The following is an 18929-nucleotide window of genomic DNA, read 5'->3' as shown; positions in this document are numbered from 1 at the left end:
CAGGGATCTTGTCTGCAATTTGATATAACCGCAACACCAATACTGTGCACCCAGCGAAAGGTGATATTCAGCAATAGGTTGAGACAAAAACACAGGGAGTCACATTAAGGTCCCGTGGGTGTCAACGAGCCGGGAGCAGGACGCATGTGGCCGTATGAGTGTGTTGATGACAGCGTTAAGCTGGTTAATATTCCTGCAGGGATAAAGCCATATGAGTAATATGTATGAGGCACACCAGAGAAACGTGAGGATGAAAGTACAACTCAGCAGTTGTGATATCACGCCCTCAGACACATGGCTGGAAAGAACTGATGCACAAGCAGTCATCACCATAGATATGCAGTAAAAGCCAGCGTGACACCCAAAAGGAAAACATCAAATGGAAAAGGCAGCTGTTAATATTTATTAAAACTAAATAAAAAGCTTTTTTGAAGGGAGGGCTATGGAGTAATATATAATCATTCACAATTAATCGAAATAAACATGGGCATAACATTACGCATGATATAGACAAGAGACCAAGGCCTTTGTGCATCAAGTCTGTATTTTTGATTCAGATTTGTCATTTAAAAGTTAATACAACTTCAGGCTGTGTCACTCACATTTACACTAAAGTTTGCGCACCCTTAAAGAGTTGTTCGACCAATGAGAGCCACCCTACATGAAGATGTCATCATCCAAAACGTATACAGATATTAACATACATTTAAAAGTGAACTGCACATTTCAGAGACTACTCCGGCAAATATAGATCCGGCGCAATAGCGAAGCGGGGAGTTGTGTGTGAGTTGCTCTGAAAATGGATACGGCGGACACACGGGATAGCATATCATCTCCAGCACTACAACTACAAAAAAATAATAAAACACATCAGACTCAGTGTGCAATGGCCTTTACTTTTTGAGGACTTAGAAAGTGTTTGTTCGTGTCACAAACAGGAGTAACTATTCATTACAATGAAGAGACACAGAATGTGACGGATGACAGCTGTGAATAGCTACATCCTCAACGCTGTCTTGCTAATTAGCACAACTTTAAAGCATCATCTGAGGTTAGAGAATCAAAAGGCTTTCTACATTTGACGTAAAACAGTATCAGTCCATTAAGTAAATAATGACATGAAGACAATAAAACATTAAGCAGCGTATATACACACACACACACACACACACACACACACACAAACACACACATGCACGTCCAGTCACAATACAGCATGAAGTGAAGGAGCAGAGTGCAGCTCTTTCAGCTCATCGCTTGTGTTAATTGCCCAGATTGCTTGAAATCAACCTCCCCCACTGGCTTCCCATCACAGAACTAACACCACAAGAACACATCTTGGCAGATAATTAAATCTAACTATTCCTTATCAAGGCTATGAACTGTTGGCTATCCCTGCACAATTAGAACTGAAAAACTGAGAAACAACCCTCCACTATAAGACACATTGGCCCTCATTTATCAAACGAACGTATGGCAGAAAAACGTGCGTACGACTATTTCCTGGCAAACTTGGCATTTATCAATTTGGACGTGAGCGGGAGCTACGATCAAATCTCACGTCAGGTCTGAGATCGTGTACGCAAATTTCAGCCTGTGTATTTGCGGTGCAGCACAGCAAAATCTCGCTGAAAATAATGAACAAACCTCAGCTGTCATTAAGCATAAGCAGTCACATATTAAGAACAGATCAAAACGGATTCTTAAAACGAATAAAAAAAATAAAAAATTTTGGAGCAATTGATTGTACTCATGTGCGTCTGAAGGCACCATCCATGAATGATTACGCATTCACCAATCGCCAAAACTACCACTTGATAAATGTACAGGTGATTTGTGATGCCAAGCAATCGCTCTTAAACGTGGTGTCCAGGCGGCCGGGGGGACACACACGATTACTTTATATTTCAAAACAGCTCGGCTCCAGCCCCCCGCGACCCCGACAGGGACAAGCAGTTGAAGATGTATGAATGAAAAGGAAAGCACACTGCAGAGCCAAAGTCATCTCCTCGGTCAGTGGCTACCCTCGATAAATTGCATTAAATCAAACAAGGTATCAGATGATTAACATCTTGGTATGGTTCTTCAAGGTGACAAAGGTTATCCTCTGACGGGATACCTAATAACCCCGCTGGCAAACCCCGCTACAGAGCAGGAGCGCAGGTTCAGCAGTGCGCACACACGCACACAGGTCACATTGGAGTGCTTCTTCGGGTTGACTGCCTCCGTTATTCTTTTCCATACAGTGTTTTTATGGGCCCCTTTTATTCCACTCTTAAGACTGCCAAAACGCATATCTTCATTTTGCTCCATCTTGGATGTCAGGATGCCGATCTGTGTGTCGGAAAAGTTTCTTTTTGTACCAGTGTTTCTTCTCTCCGTGTTTGACCTCAGTGGGCGAGGCCTCCGAACCAGGAATATTTAAGGGTGTTACATGTTAATGACGATCTAATTCAGCCGGCGCATTTATCAAGGCCCGCTCATTCGTACGCTGAGATTGGTCAGATAAGAATGTTTCATAAATCACACGTGGGTCCTTTCCTACGACCAATTCTGCGCTCAGATCTGCGCCCGTTTTCACGCAAGATTGATAAATGAGGGCTACTATGTGCAGGAGACCTTGAGTCAAGTTTTTACTACATACAGAGAAGGAAGAGAGTCTCAGTGAATAACATCCATTGAACTCATCAGCTGCACAGGAACATGAGACAGTCGGAAATAACAACTGTGTAAACTTTAAAGATAATCCTAAAGTAATCCTAAAACAGCTGGAGGATAAAACATTTATCTTTTGTCTCAGAGTCTGACTGAATCATGTCTTCATGAGTGAATATCGCAATATCAGTATTATGACGCATATGATGGGCAGTTGAGTCAAAGGGACTCACATGGCCGAGACTGAAAAAGTTTGTCCATATTATAATAAGCATGAAGGATGTGGCTGCAGACCTGCCCAGCAGCATGCAGTGGATGACGTACAGGTTAGTAAGAGGATTGTAGCACAAGAGGGTGCAGCTAAGTTGCACGTGAGGGCCAGACCAGCTGATCCTTACTAACATAGGAGATCGCCCCCGGGGAGAACAGTGTCATCATTAAGAAGTCAGTGGCTCCCCAGCATTCACCCAAAAGCCCCCTCCTTCAGCTTCAAAGCCACACACACTCCTCTTGTGAGACTTTACTATTACAACCTACTGCTCCATTGTTACCAAACAAGCTTACAATGTTTCATTCAAAGGTGTTGTAACCTATACCTTTCACAGCAGACATTTTGGCCTGTCAAAGCCGAAATGTTGACAGGAAAAGGTGTAAATAATCCCATTAACAATGGCTTTATTCCATTGTCCCAGTGAGCCATGTCAGTGAGTGAGCCTCTACAACAGCAGAGCTCTGGAGCTGGCTTCCTAAATGGAATGCAGCCGTCATCACTATTATTATTTCCACTTGTGCTTTTCCTGCTTTGACAAGTCAAAATGTGTGCTGAGAAAAGGGTCTATAGGTGGCGGTAATACTTCGTCTGTTGGTAATCCACTATCAAAAAGTAGCAGAAGAAGCCGTCGATTCAATTTTGATTTTATTCTAAATTGATCTAAATGCTTAAATATTGATTCAGTAATAAATGTAGATGACAGAAATACACAGATTATTCATTAGAATACCTTCTTATATTTGTTAAATTAAAATGTGTGCAATATTTGTACTGGTTTAGAACAAACTGACCCCAACAAAAATTAAGAGAAGATACTAGGTATTATTATTATTATTAATATTAAAATTACTTCATGAACAGGTCCTGCACAGAAAAGTTCTGCACAGAAAAGTTCTGCACAGGAACACAAGCAACCATCAAATGATTTTATTCTTCGAGCATATAGGCAGTAAAATAGGTCTCTGGGTCTTCATCAGGGTCTTTTTCTATGGTTGTTTGCATTACTAACACTGAGCAAGACTTCCTGGATTCTGTTTTTTTTTTTACCTGCACCACCAAAGAGCAGCCATCGGATCGGCCTTCAGAGCCATGCAGCGCTTCCTTCTACCATTGTTAAACATAATAACACGATCTGAATACTGTATAATACGTAGTAATTGTCTGGTTTCTCTGATCTACATTATTACTATTGTTTTGACATTTGGTGGGCGCATGTTAGAGGCAGCACAGAAGGTGCACATGACCAACATTTCGACCAACATCGGTCTTCATCTGGGTCAGCAGTAGCTTGCACGCCTATATTGTGTAAGACTAATGAGTGGAGGGGGAGGGTGGTCAAAAACAAGGAAGTGATACATCATCAACAGAGGGGAGAAAGAATGGGATAGAGGATGTAAAGAAGAAAAAACAGAGGAGTCGAGGGAAAGGATAAACCTAAATTATTAAAAAAAAGATCAATGTGGACCTAATTCTTTCCTCGTGTACACATGATACATTTCTCAATCTATAACCTGGTGCACATTTTTGGATCTTAAGAAGCCTTATTTCATTTCAGACTGACGTTTCCATTTAGCTTAAACTCAGTCAATTAAATCTTGAAGCTATTTGGCCAAGCAGCAGTATTATTTGATCAACAGGAAAGAAATGACCGAGGGCAAAGGAAATTTCTAATCAGTGTTGCATTTTCGAATACAAAGCATGGTTTAGATCTACTGTGCTGATAAACTAAACCATGTAAACACGGAAAGTATGTCGTTAGGGTTATGAATTGGGCACTTCCCTTCAGGAACAATACATTGAATAAATGTCAGGAAACATGAAGAGGGCCCTAACAGACCAAGGTGACCGTTGGCCACATTGCCATGTTCAAATATTCATCAAACTTATTTCAAATTGGTTTGCTTTGCTTAGCTATAAACAGAATTACAGCGGTAAAATTGGTAGGCCAGTCATTCTGTTTGTTTATCTCTCTACAATCCTGGTTCTTCTGTTTTTCTTTTTCAATTTACTAATACAGACGACTGACTAATTATTTCGTGTCACAGAATAATACTTCCTCCTGGATTTATCAGGACATATGGTCACCCTACTATGGGCAATAAAGTCACATAATTTTTACCTTACTCTCTTACCTAAATCAAACCTGGCTCTCTAAAACACACACACACACACACACACACACACACAGACACACACACACACGTACACACACACACACACACACACACACACACACACACACGCACACGCACACGCACACGCACACGCACACACACACACACACACACACACACTGTGTGAGTAAGCTAGGCAGCTAGTTAGCTAGTAAGTGATGATACACATACAGACAGCAGCACTTTGACTTCAATATCAACACATACCAATGGCACATCAGCTAACTTCTCTCTCCAGTTCAAACAGTGGACAACTAACTCCTCCTACTTAACAACATAAAGAGTGATCTGTGATTTAGTGCAGCAAAAAAAAGGACTGGTGATGGTTATAATGTGTTAGTATTGAGTGGTACAGTACAGAAATGTGTAACACATCGTTGTTTGAGCTACTTAGTGGAACGACTGCACCACAGACAGAAACAAAACGCACTGTCCACGCGCTTTACACTGGCTGCTGCGGGGCTTCAGGTGAGTGGGGCAGGTGGGAGAGAGAAAGTAGATCGTACCATGACAGGGAGGGGTTATCTTTTGTATTTTGGTTAAAATATTGAGTTTTAGCCATTTGCCGTCTATGGTTTTGACCATTTTAAGCTGGTCAAACATAGGCTTGCGTTTAAAATAAATGGGGGCCATTAATAGGTTTAATTATGCTGTGAAAATGGCCTGTTTAACATGGGGGTTAATGAGAAATTGCTCTATTATGAAACCTGCCCCTAGTGGCCACTTGATAAACTGCAATTTTTGGCAATTCATTATTGGATCAACCAGGAAATCGCTGTGGTGGGGGCTTGGTCGAGATGCAACTCTTTTACAGAGGCGGGTTGACATAAGGTGCAAAGCCTTTCAAGTACTGTACTGAAGTAACAGTGTAGTTGGCTTGATAATAGTAAATTTGAGAATCCAGGGGACAACTAATACAGACACTTGACAAGCACTAAGCCAGAAGAGCATTTCCAATTAGCAATGATTTGTACCACAAAAACTGCACTGTGTTAATAACATTTAAGGGGCAGCGCGTATGTTGTTGCTACAGTGGGCGGCGGATGACAGGATGGAAAAACAGTTAGTCCTAACATGACAACAATTATTTCATTCTGCGTTGCAACGATTGCGTAGTAAGCAACAAAATGATGGCGTTTATGTTACAAAGTAATCTACCAGTACACACACAGCTTGAGGCAAACCATTTGCTTAACATCCCACCTGAGATTTTCACACAGCTGATGGAAAGACTGATTATTTGGCCAACTCACAAGTTCAGAAACTACTCTGTATGCTGAGTAATAACACACCTGAAGCTACCTGAAGCGACTGATTGGATACAACTTTTATCATGACTACAGTACAAGAGAACTTACTGTATAACCGTATATCTCACTGTTGTGTGGTTGTTCTGCGCTGTTTATTGATGAGGAATAACCCTTCAGACACGTCTTAATGAGGGTGCTGAAAACTCCATAAATCTATAAGTCCCAGATAGCGCAGCAATTCCAAGTTTACAATCACACTGTCTAAATCTGACATATCACTGCAACAGATCACATCCATATTCTGCAGCTTGTAAGCATAATTACAGACAGTGGAAAAGGGTAGATATATGCAGAGTGCGTGTGTGCGTGTGTGTGTGTGAGTGAGTGAGTGAGTGAGTGAGTGAGTGAGAGTGTGTGTGTGTGTGTGTGTGTGTGTGTGTGTGTGTGTGTGTGTGTGTGTGTGTGTGTGTGTGTGTGTGTGTGTGTGTGTGTATGTGTGTGTGTGTGTGTGTGTGTGCGTGTGCGTGTGCGTGTGTGTGTGTGTGAGTCATGTGATCAATTACAGGAAAGATAACATTTTGTTTCAATTCAGCAATACCCATTTACCAACTAATCGCTTTTCTTGGAAACCAGTCTCCAGGGTCATTACATAATGAGCTGAGATGTAGTTAGCCATGAAACTGTCAAGTGGTTACGCATCACTGATGATGCCAGGCCAAAGGGCTGCAGAACACACACATTTTAATTGTTATAAAAGGGGAACTTAAAAAATAGTCTCTCATCAGAGAATGTGTATTTGCCAAAGGTGGTATTTTGTGGTGGTCATTATCAAAATGTTTACTAAAAAATCTCCATATTTGTGTTTAAGTGGAACAAAAAACACAAACGGTGATATTTAGTATATTTACGGTCACAAAAGCTAATAAACTAACAACTACCATGTCTCCAACCTGAGTCAGTTGTTACACCTCATCATAGAGCTTGGTATTGTTACCTTTTGTTACCTTTTTTTGTACTGCTTTAGATACACATCATGTGAATGGAAGCATCCTGTGCTGCTGGTAATGTGCCAATCACATGTCAAGTTAAAGGTTGAATATAGAGAATGAGCAGGACACCGCCATCAAGTGTCTCAAGATCGTAGTCGCAACAACAAAAAATAATTATAAGCAGTTGGGTTGCCATGTTCGTCAAAGCCGGTCCAGTAGCCTACAGGAGACCATAGTCTGTTTGAGCCTCTTTGAACCCATCCCCTCCGACAAATTGCACCATAAAAACAAGCATTGCAGAAGAGTTTGACTGACAGTGACCGTAACAAGTAAACATGAAAGTTAGCTTACCGATCAAGGAGAATCTTAGCCATATGGGCGTGCGTTCTATTTCATCCTTACTGACCGCCAGAGGCAGTGCTTAAGACTGCATATCTTCTGTCTCGTGCATGCGCAGGTCGAGTATAAATATCAACAAAGTCACATGTGACCTTGGATGACCCCCGGATCAGGTATAAGTTCCGGTGAGATCACTTCCTTTTCATCTTCTCGCTTTGCAGGTTAGGACTTGTTACTGCGGTATCATTAGCTTTAGCTATATATTTGGCTCGTCGCATGTAGCCTCGAGATCTCTAGATCTGAGTTGCGTATTGTTCGCCCTCCAGAGGCTGCGACAAGCTGTCCTTTGAGAAGGATCGTGAGTACAGGCCGTTCAGTTTTTTGCCGGGACGGACGGATGCCCTGATCCTCGTTTGTCACTAAGAAAGAAGAACAAACTACCTTCATCTGGTAAGATCGATTGGTTGTTTTATTAAGCTAACAAGAGTTAGCACATGTTGATACGGTATCAGTGAAGTGAGTGCTCTCGCTCCCCTTTCCTTGCCTGTATCGTTGTTTTCTTACTTCATGGTGTTTTTCGCTGATGAAGAAAGCTAACTTTTGTTACATTACTTTGTTGTTCCATGTCCGGCAGCTGCTAGCGGAGTGCTCTCGCTCAGGCTGCCGGAGGAGTGTGTGCTCGGCGCTAGCTTTTTATTGACAGCTGACTTATCAGTGGAGGCGCTCCCCGCTCACGGTTGCTTTGACCACTGTCTGTGTCTCTGTTAAAAGAGAACCCACAGTTGGCGAAGGGCCCTCGCTCAGGCTGCCTTAAGGGCGACGCTAGCAGGAGCGTGTGCTTGGCACTGGCTTCGTTTTGATAACTGCCATATTAGTGAAGGGGTGTGTCCTCGCTCCCCTCTCACTATAGCAGGTTAAAAAATAATAATAATAATAATAATAAAAATAATAAAAATAAAATATAAGAGTGCTCTCGCCTGGCATGACTGTATCGGCGCCTCTGCCACAATGGACTCGCATGCCTGTAGTTCCTGTATAGCTCCTCTTCAGCCCGAGGATGACCATGACCATTGTCCCTCTTGTCTTGGCCTCGTCCACCTGAAAAGGGGTCTCTCAGAGGAGGCCCGTATGAACTGCAGTTACATGCCTCTCACTGCGAGAGCTGCAAGGCTGGCTGAGGTAGAGAGCCTGATTGCCGATGTTGGCTCCACATTGTCAGGGCGGTCGTCCCCAGCCCTGCCTGCCTGTCCCAAGTGGAGTGCCATGGAAGCTGCCGGTGCTCCCTTCAGGAAGACAGCTAGGTCTGACGAGTTGTCCTCAAAGGTGGATGTCGAGGGAACTGGGGCGTTTGATGTCCATTTTTGTTCAGACTCGCAACAAGGTCTGGGTGGCACAGTCACCCTTGCCCGAAACATGTTGGGGGGATGCTCTGGCCCATGCATGGCCGGACAGCCTTCTCTATGCTTTCCCACCGCTTCCCCTGATCTTCCAAACGCTTCTCAGGGTGTTTCATCAGGGTCACAGGCTTCTCCTTGTGGCTCGATTCTGAGAGAGGACAGACCTCTGCAGCCACTCTACTAGGATTGTTTCCACATCATGTGTTGCCCTGAGAGGTGTGCCCTTAGAGGTCATATGTGCCGCGGCCTCATAGGCATCACCAAGCACATTCTCCAGATATTACAATGTGAATGTGGCTACCCCCCATTCCATTGGGCGTGGTTCTCCGACGGACTCCCTCCAACTCATCCGTATAGGTGGGTATCCCGGATTCCTTGTGACTCTGGCGGTTAGTAAGAATGAAATAGAACGAAAGTTAAGAATGTAACTACTGTTACTCGAATCCTGGATGACCACCAGAAATCCACGTCACTCAGAATCTTGCGAACCGCGAGAAGATTCTGTAGGAAGTGATCTCGTGGATGACAACGTAACTTATACCTGAGCCGGGGTCATCCGAGGTCACAGGTGACTTTGTAGATATAAATACTGGCCCATGCGCTAAACAGAAGATATTCAGTGTTAAGCACTGCCTCTGGCAGTCATCCAGAATTGATAGAACTGTAGTTACATTCGTAACTTTCGTTTTAATACCGTTGAACTCCTTTATCTCAGTCCATTGAGTTAATGCTTGGCCTATATTGACTCTCTCTTGCCCGTCTCAGGTCATTCATCTGCTGGGACAAATAACAAAGCAGCTGCAGGATTGGCAAACACCATTTCACCAGTGCCAGCCTACAGTAGCTGCGCAGAACAACAGACATCCCTGGCAACCCACAATGCCGGCTGCTATTGGCTGGTACCATGGAAACAGAACGTGACAGAAATTCATTGTCAAACCCGTCAAAATTTTTTTTAATTATTACTTCATACTAAATATATTTTTACGGAAAAGCAATACTTTCATTCCAAACCCCTCAAAACGCCCCGTGGGTGTATTATTTTTATTTTTTTAATATAGCTTTTAATGAAGATTCTACATTTTCAACCTTTAAATTAATTGAAGTCACTGGCTGTGAGCAAAGATCTGGGTACAAAAGAAATGGATGTGGTTTTCGTGTGACTGGAGTAGGAGTAGGACTGGACCCGAATACTCGGATATTCGTACGCGGGGTAGGTTTAATTTAAAATTTTGTGATTTAGATGTGTTTTTTTTATTTTCTATTTCTTTAGAATAGAAGTGTCGCAGCAGAGTGTCCATTTCAGCTGAGCGTGTTTCTACTGCATTATTCTGTCATCTACCGTGCTTTTCTCTATTCACTCCACTCAGAAATATTTCATTTTAATGTGAGAAAGGTCTTTAGTCCAACAGTCTGTTTAGCCCGACACCAAAAAAAAACACTGCCCTGCTGCCAACGGAAGTTAGCATAGGGCGGTTTTGATTTCTAGGAGACGTCTTCTTATGACAGAAAGCTATACTGATGGCGTGACTTCTAGCCTGGGGGAGGGTCATCACAGGAAGAGTAGATACAGAGAGAGGGGAGGGGGATTAAGGGAGGAAATAAAGACAGCAGGAGATGTAAAAAAAAAAAAAAAAGCCCTGCAGCCTTGCAAGCCTTTCAGTACTGCTACCTCGAGATGCATGATGTGCTTTAACCTCAATCAGGCAATTTTCCAACAGGATGTCTTTCCACTACCAAAGGGCACGTGAGGGGTGAGTTGAAGAGAATCACTTACTTACCCATTATGTTCGAGTTCATGAAAGGTGTTGGGGACAATCCTTCATGGGACACTAATCGACTGTCACTCAAATGATCGCCGTAATGAGGGCTGTCAGCAAAACCCTGGGGGAAGAGATCAGAATATTAAGCACATTATTGGGCAGCTTCACAAACTGAGTGATATGGCATTCTGCTAATTAGTAAGAGAGCACAATCAGTCGGTTATGTTAACACACTGTCCCCTTTGTTGTGTCATAGTCCACAAACATTAAAGAGAAAGAGGAAAAAACAGATCTTTACATCTCTGTTACTGACATGTAACAGTTTGTTGACATTAATAACACATGCACATTTATAACCCCATTATTTGCCATCAGGATACAAGTATTCAGTGGGATTGTTTGTGTGGAAGTAACAACAACGACTTGTATTACACTGTTGTTGTTTTTTTTACCTTATCACAGATCAGTCATGCCTCGTGGATGTGAAAGCTACCCGCCTTCAATGCCTCCCTTCAGGTTTTATCTGAATCTGAGGACAGCCACATCAATTGAGGCTTTAAAGCACCTGTTAAGCATTCACCTTTCAGCCGTACTTTTACTGACAATCTGTGATTAACACTCCACTGCTATTTTTTTATTTATTATGTACAATCTCAATAGATTTCAATTAATATGATGCATGTGAAAGTGGTTATGATTATAATAACTGCTGTTGGTTACTGTTGTGTTTTTATATTATTTAGTTTTGATTATTTATTTTACTTTTTATTACTTCAATGTTTTTTATTTTACTTCTCTTTTTATTCTGTCAAATACTTGGAGCTGCATGAAAGGTGCTATATAAATAAAGTTGACTATCACTATTTTCTAATTTCTTCTGTACATCAAACCCCATATATTGTATTTTATAAATACTGTTTTAACATGTTAACATCCTGACCGATATAAATATAAGCATCGCGTATATACTGTCTATACTGTCATATCCACCTGCCTTATGGATTGCCTATTTCTGTGCATGAACATTGAGAGCAACAAAAGTCAAGTTCCTTCTGTACAAGTATTAAAGGCATTAAAGCTGATTCAAATAGTGGGCCTAAACCTTATTGTCTCATTAAATTGTTACATTGTTAAATAGGCTACTTGTTGAAAAAAAAGACCAACTGTCCGTGATTGCCCTGAACTTTGCATTCTTAAGTTGTACCCAGAGGACTACAGCAAAGAGTAGAAACTAACTGACAGTACTGTGCAAAAGTTCAAGGCTACTGAGGTGAGGTTGTGTAAGACAGTTTAATGTCACAGGTCATGCAGGACTGAGCACAGCAACAAGACAAAGGGTAGTTATACTGCATCAGCAAAGTCTCTCCAAACAAAGATTTCAAAGCAGACTGGGGTTTCAAGATGTGCTGCTCCAACTTTTTTAAAGAGGAGAACAAAGAAACGGGCAACATTGAGGATCGTAGACGCTAAAAGACATTAAAAGCTTATTTCCCTTCTAATCGTTAGATGGCCAACAGTGCCATCAGCTCAGGACTGGCAGAAACCAGTGGGACCCAGGTACACCCATCTACTGTCCCGAGGAGTCTGGCCAGAAGTGGTCTTCATGGAAGAGTTGTGGCCAAAAAGCCAAACTTCAGACACGGAAACAAGGCCAAGCAACTCAACTATGCACGAAAGCATAGGAACTGTGGTACAGAAAAATGGCAGCAGGGTCTCTGGACTGATTAGTCAAAATTTAAAATATTTGGCTGTAGCAGAAGGCCGTTTGTTCACCGAAGGGCTGGGGAGCACAACAATGAATGTCTGCAGTAAACGGTGAAGCATGGTGGAGGTTCATGCAAGTTTGGGGCGGCATTTCTGCAAATGTAGCTTGAGATTCGGTCAGGATTAATGGTGTCCTTAATGCTGAGAAATACAGGCAGATACTTATCCATCATGCAATACCATCAGGGAGGCGTGTGATTGGCCCCAAATTTATTCTGCAGCAGGACAACAATCCCAAACATACAGCCAATGTCATTAAGAACTATCTTCAGCATAAAGAAGAACAATAAGTCCAGGAAGTGATAGTATGGCCTCACAAAGCCCTGATCTCAACATCATCCAGTCTGTCTTGGATTACATGAAAAAACAGAAGGATTTAAGGAAGTCTACATCCACAGAAGATCTGTGGTTAGTTCTCTAAGACGTTTGAAACAACCTGAGTTCCTTCAAAAACTGTGTGCAAGTGAACTTACAAGAAAGGATGCTGTTTTGAAGGCAAAAGGTGGTCACACCAAATGTTTGATTTATCTTCTGTTCAGTCACTGCATGTTGTTGATGAAAATAAACTATTAACTCTTCAATTTTTGAAAACATTCTTAATGTACACCATTTTCTAGTGCAGTAGTCTAATACAGGCAAGACGCTTGATATCTCTTTGGTGGAAGGATAATAAAAGCCCCTCCATTGGTCGTTTGCTAAAAGAGCTATCAGCATGCCTTGTCCTAGAAAAACTAACATACACAATGAAAAAGAAATCAGCCAAATTTCATGAGATCTGGAACATATTTATTTAATTCTTGGAGAACTGGGCACTGGGGGAAACTGGAATACCTAAGGTGATCTATTCACAAGGAATGCTGATGTAACTTTACATTAACCATATGATGCTAAGCTAGTTAAATGTCCCATTTATGTAATGTCGTTACCCTTTTTGTGTTTTGTTTGTGTGGTAGAGAGTGTGGGGGGGGTTGCTTACTTTAAGCTTTTAAGCTTATAACAATTGTATGCTTTGTTTGAATGTACTGTGATCTGCAAAAAAATAAACTATTTTTTATAACATAGTGAGATTTGGCCAATTTCTTGAAATAAAAACACTTCTGCACATGTGAGTAAGTGTTCTCCTGTAACCGGGCCATAATCCGAAACCAAGCTCTCTAAAAAAAAGAGGCAAAATACATTAAGGAATATTTGTGCTGTAAATTTAACAGTGTTTAACAACAACTTCATATTGCCAACCTATCATCACCGCCACATATATATGTGCTGGTTTCCAAACTCTTTGAAAACAACTAGACCTGTAGAGCTTTGTTTTTATCACAATACATCGACAAAACAAACATCTCAGCTCTAAATTAATTAATTTGTTAATCTAAAAGTTTTCTTTGAGATTCTCCCATTTCTACCTATACAATAACAGGTTTATACATCACCCCACAGTTTACAAGAAGGTGTTGTTACATAGAAGAGAAGAAACAGAGAGATGCAATCCTGGTATTCCCAGGTACCTGCAGCTTTAAAAAATTGCCTTTTTCTCCTGCGGCTTAACAGTGCCTTTTCATGACAGTTATCAGCTTCGGGGGCTTAGGTCTAAATATCGGTCACAGTATGGTTTTTTAAACTCGGGGTCCCATGTAATAAAAGATACTCCGTTACAGTGCTAATCCCAAGCCCTGTGAAAATCCTCCTGTGCTCCAGTCAAATACATCTCCCCAAACTACATTAACTCCCACCAGACAGACCGAGCCGCAGTGGGCTTGCATTTCTATAGAGCTATTTTCACCAACTCCTATCCTTTGCATTCAACTTACAGTAAAAAAAAAAAGTAAATCTTATTATCCATCTTTTTTTGTGAGTGGATGGTGATGGAGTAATTTCAAAGGCAGTGGAGTGTTGTGCTGTGTCGAGGGAATCCTCAGAGATTCCCTATTGTGCTCCTGCCAGGCCACACACACTGTTAATCACACCATGAACAGTCTCAATAACAACAACAGCGCTGTGAGAGAGGCTCTAGCATCTAACACACACAGACTTACACAAACACAGCCAACAAAAGCAGGCGAAAACTCCTATTTTGTAGCAAAACAAGGAAAATAACTGAAACTAAGGACTTAAAGGAATAGTCCAAAATTTTAATAAATGGCGGTGATTTAGATGAGAAGATTAATACCACTCTTATATTTGTCCATTAAGAGAAAGGCTACAGCCGGTTAGCTTAGCTTAGCATAAAAACTAGAAAACGGGGAAATCAGCAAGATCAGCTCAAGCAGCAAACTCCGGGGCTGAAAAATGAGGCCAACACAGAGGTGTCAAAAACTGCAGTTCCTCGAATGACCACCTGAAGTCACTTTGACTGACAGGTGGATGCCGTCACAGGAGACTGTAGGCCCCAGCTCCATCCAAGCTCCACCTTGGTCATTTTTGGAATAGTTGGAAGTTAGGCGACCATCAAGATGACGAAGGCAGCAACCACCAGGAGCCGCCCACTCTGAGCTTCATTTAAGCTCTTCAGAAACCGTAACGTCACAGAGACTATGTCCATATTTTATACAGTTTATTGTCTGGCTCTATCCAAAGATTAAAAAAAAACAACACTTTACCGGACTTCTATAGCTCATTAATTAACACGTTATATCTATAAGTGTAATAACAATTTGCCATTTTTACAGTGCCGGACTATCTCCTGGTGAGGACCAGCAACTTCCTGGAGTCTCAGTTCGTTGCCTGGAAACTGCTTTCAGTCAAGAAATAAAACAGAAAATAGACTTTTTTTTCTGCCAGATTAGACAAACAACGTACAATATAAGGTGTTAAGTAGTAAGCTGCAGAGCTAGCTGTTTCTCCGTTCTCACCTTTAGCTCTGGCTGTAGCCTTACATCTAACAAGCAGATATGAGAGTGGTATTGATCGTACTATCTAACTCTCCACCAGAAAGGAAATTAGCAAATTTCCCAGAATGTGAAATTATTCCTTTAACTAAATATTAGAAGGCATTGGATGGTGATGAGCACTTTGTGGCTCAGTGTGTGTGTGTGTGTGTGTGTGTGTGTGTGTGTGTGTGTGTGTGTGTGTGTGTGTGTGTGTGTGTGTGTGTGTGTGTGTGTGTGTGTGTATGTGTGTGTATGCTCTTCTAGGACTGTTGGATCGTCAATCAAAGATCCCTCATCATTCCCAAACACTATTGGCCTACATCTATCCGAGACACTAACGTGCGCTGTCATCACTGCCATAGGGCTGCGCTGGAACTATCGGCCAAATATCTGTCAGATCACTATGGCAGCATGCAGGCCAGAGCTCACGTCTTGACCCCTAGTCACTCGCCACAACGTTTAAAAAGTCATCTTTCCCACACTCTGTGCTGCGTCCCAGGTGAATGTGTGGCTGGATGTGGCAGCTTTTGGGAAGTCATGATATGGTTATGATGGATGCGCATGGGGTCGATTATCAAGTCGGGGCAGGGCACTGGGGATGTGGGGGTTGTTGTGCGGTGATGGTGGGCACAGCCCCGACTGTCAAACCGCCAGCCTACAGCCACAGCTGCCCAGGATACGGCGGCTGGCTGGGAGCCAAGGTCAGCACAGCAGGGCTCGGGACTGTTCACAGTTGACTGATCACACACTCGTAGCTCACCAGCTCAAACAAGCTCAGGGACAAGACTAAATTCCCTTCGTAACAGACTGAAAGACGAAACACTTAGGATAGACATTTGTGAGTATAAAGCATAATTTGGGGAATAGCTCTCATTTTTTAATCAATTACTTGATTCCCATTTAACATAGAAATGGAATGAAACTAGTCTTATGGCCAAAGGAAATATTTTTCCCTCAGTAAAGAATAATACCTGAACATGTTCGACACATTCTCATACCAACTAGTCACATATGGCATCACTTGGGAACACAATGGGTAGCCCTTCGCGCCCAACTATGACTCTCCACTACGGTCGCTGTTTGAAACCCAGGGAACATGCGATTAATGTTGTGAATTCAAACAAAACTATGTGGTTAGGATTAGGCAACTGAAATCATTTAAGCCACTTGTGCCCAATTGCGGTCCTGGATGCCATGCATGTTTTAGGTTTCTCCCTGCTCTAACACACCTGATTCTAACGATTATTAAACCCCTGACAAACTTCAGCTGCTTGATAACGAGCACATCATTAGAATCATGTGTGTTGGAGCGTGGAGAAACATAAAACATGCAGGACCGTGGCCCTCCAGGACCGCAATTGAGCACCCCTGATTTTAACAGACTGTTGTAGATGACTGAGGTTCAAAAGAAATGCTGCTCACTTCTTAAAGCAGAATATATAAGATATAATATTTTATAGGCTATATAAATCAAGTCTGTATCAATATAAGGTGTGCATGCAGCTGTGTGCATGAGTGTGGAGCGTGTGGCATGTGGTTGTTTGTGTGCACGCCTTATGGTGGTGCAAACAGCTGTCTGCTGGCTGACGCCTTGCCTTGCAATGTCAGAAGCACTCATTTATATGCACCTGAAGCACAGATATCTCAAGCGTCTCTGTCTTATAATTCAAATCAAGCTGCCTATGTTACCATAGCCTGTAGATGTTCATTCGGGAAGGGCACAGAGAAATAAACAAGGTAACGCAGCCCGAGTGGCTCTGACATTTAACTGAAATCTAATGGAAAGTGACAGGAGATTGACATTAAATGAAATTCATACAGGGCATCTAGAACAACCAATGTGTGAGGGACAAACAAACAAGGGGAGAGCTGTTCACACTTGCTCACACGGACTGTGAGATGTTCTCACTTTAACAGAACAATGGAGATGCAGCTCACATATTATTGTATATTATTATCATACAAATGCAATATACATTTATTGCATTTTTGGTTCAAAAAGTGATATAATCTGAAGTATTGAGGCTGCACATTAGATATGTCTTGTGTTGTGATCCAACAGTGAAACAACGGTATTTTTGCTTCAAACCAGGTTCTTGAACAAATGGTCACATAGAAAAACAGAAACTATTATCTAATCTGTGTCAGTGTAGCCGCCTTTTTCAGCTCTGCTAATTCTTGTTATTTTTTCACAATATGAACATGAATGGTGTATTTGCCCCTGGCTGCATCAGTTTTCTTATTACTCGTGCAGAGGTGAAACCGCGTTACCATGAAATCTAATAAGAGCCATCAAATAGTGGGTGGGTGCCATTTGCAGTGACAAATGCAATTTACTGTAAATACACGACTGCAATATCTACAAAGATACGGAGCGTGTGTGAACCCTTTGTGAGCATATTGGAAGTCGAACGCAGAGCTCTCAGCCATCATGTCTTTTACTGTAGTTTACGACAGTTCAATGAAATTGGAGATCTGCCAAATGGAGGTCAGTGAATTCACACCCTGCTTAAAAAAATGTATGACTTGCAGTGTCACTGCGCTGGCCTGTTTCAGCGCTGTGAAAGACCTTTTTCAAATGCACAAACAGCTTGTTACTGCTTGCTGGAACGACATTTCTTATGAGAGATGAAACGGATAGACGATTAATGGATAAGGTGATCAACAGAAAATTAACTAGCAACTGTTTGCACTATTATTAACTGTCTCAGTTTTTCAAGCAAAAAAAACAAGAAATCTCAGGTTCCTGATTCTCAGATATGCAGCCTCTGTTTTAAATCTCGTTGTAAATTAAATATCTTTGTGTTCTGGACAGTTAGTCGTAAAAAAATAAATAAAGACGCTGAGAAATTTCTATATTTTCTACTATATTTTACATTTCGTAAATTAATTATTCAATTAATCGGTTAATTGAGAATCTAGTTAATAAATATAACCTGAGAATATTTCCACCGCAGATATTGTTTTTTAAAAAAATTAAGCTTTAAAAGAGAGCTGTGATTAAATTTGGACTGGAGCACCCTTAAATTACCTTTTATGTTTGTTCACTAGTCGCCCTCTTTATCACACTGATTCTCCATTTTACATCATTATGATCATGAACAAAGGTATTCCCACAACTGATTAAATGCTGACTGCTGAAAAAAAGTAAAACATTAAACAGCATCAACAACTGGTTTGAGCTAAAATATTTAAACAGATCTCTTATGACTAAAAGGAAGCTCGATCCCACAATAATTTCAGTGTGCAGAGACAGATTATCTGTATTATACTGTATTATATATTTGGTTTCATATAAAGAAATCAACTCCACCACCCACAAGAACATTAACCATCATTTCTGTCACAGAGAAACGTGTCAATTACAGGTCATACAACATGACTGGTAGTCTGAATAAAGTGAAACTAAAACATTGTGAATGAGTGTTAAATGATGTGCTGTGGAGCAGAAAGGCCATTC

General features: G+C 41.6%; 1 protein-coding gene across 1 annotated transcript in view; it reads right to left on the bottom strand.

Annotated features, from left to right (window-relative positions):
- The window catches only part of tcf12 (transcription factor 12), a 61665-nt gene extending 50724 nt beyond the window's left edge, over positions 1-10941 (bottom strand). The window contains exon 1 of the mRNA XM_083918802.1: positions 10857-10941. Coding sequence (XP_083774928.1) covers positions 10857-10875 — 19 coding nt within the window. The 5' untranslated portion in view covers positions 10876-10941. The remainder of the gene's footprint in view (positions 1-10856) is intronic.
- Positions 10942-18929: the final 7988 nt, after the last annotated feature.

Source organism: Echiichthys vipera, assembly GCF_963691815.1.
Source record: "Echiichthys vipera genome assembly, chromosome: 1".
Taxonomy (NCBI): Eukaryota; Metazoa; Chordata; class Actinopteri; order Perciformes; family Trachinidae; genus Echiichthys; species Echiichthys vipera.
Note: the sequence above shows the minus strand (reverse complement) of the source record. Positions and strands in the feature narration are given on the sequence as shown.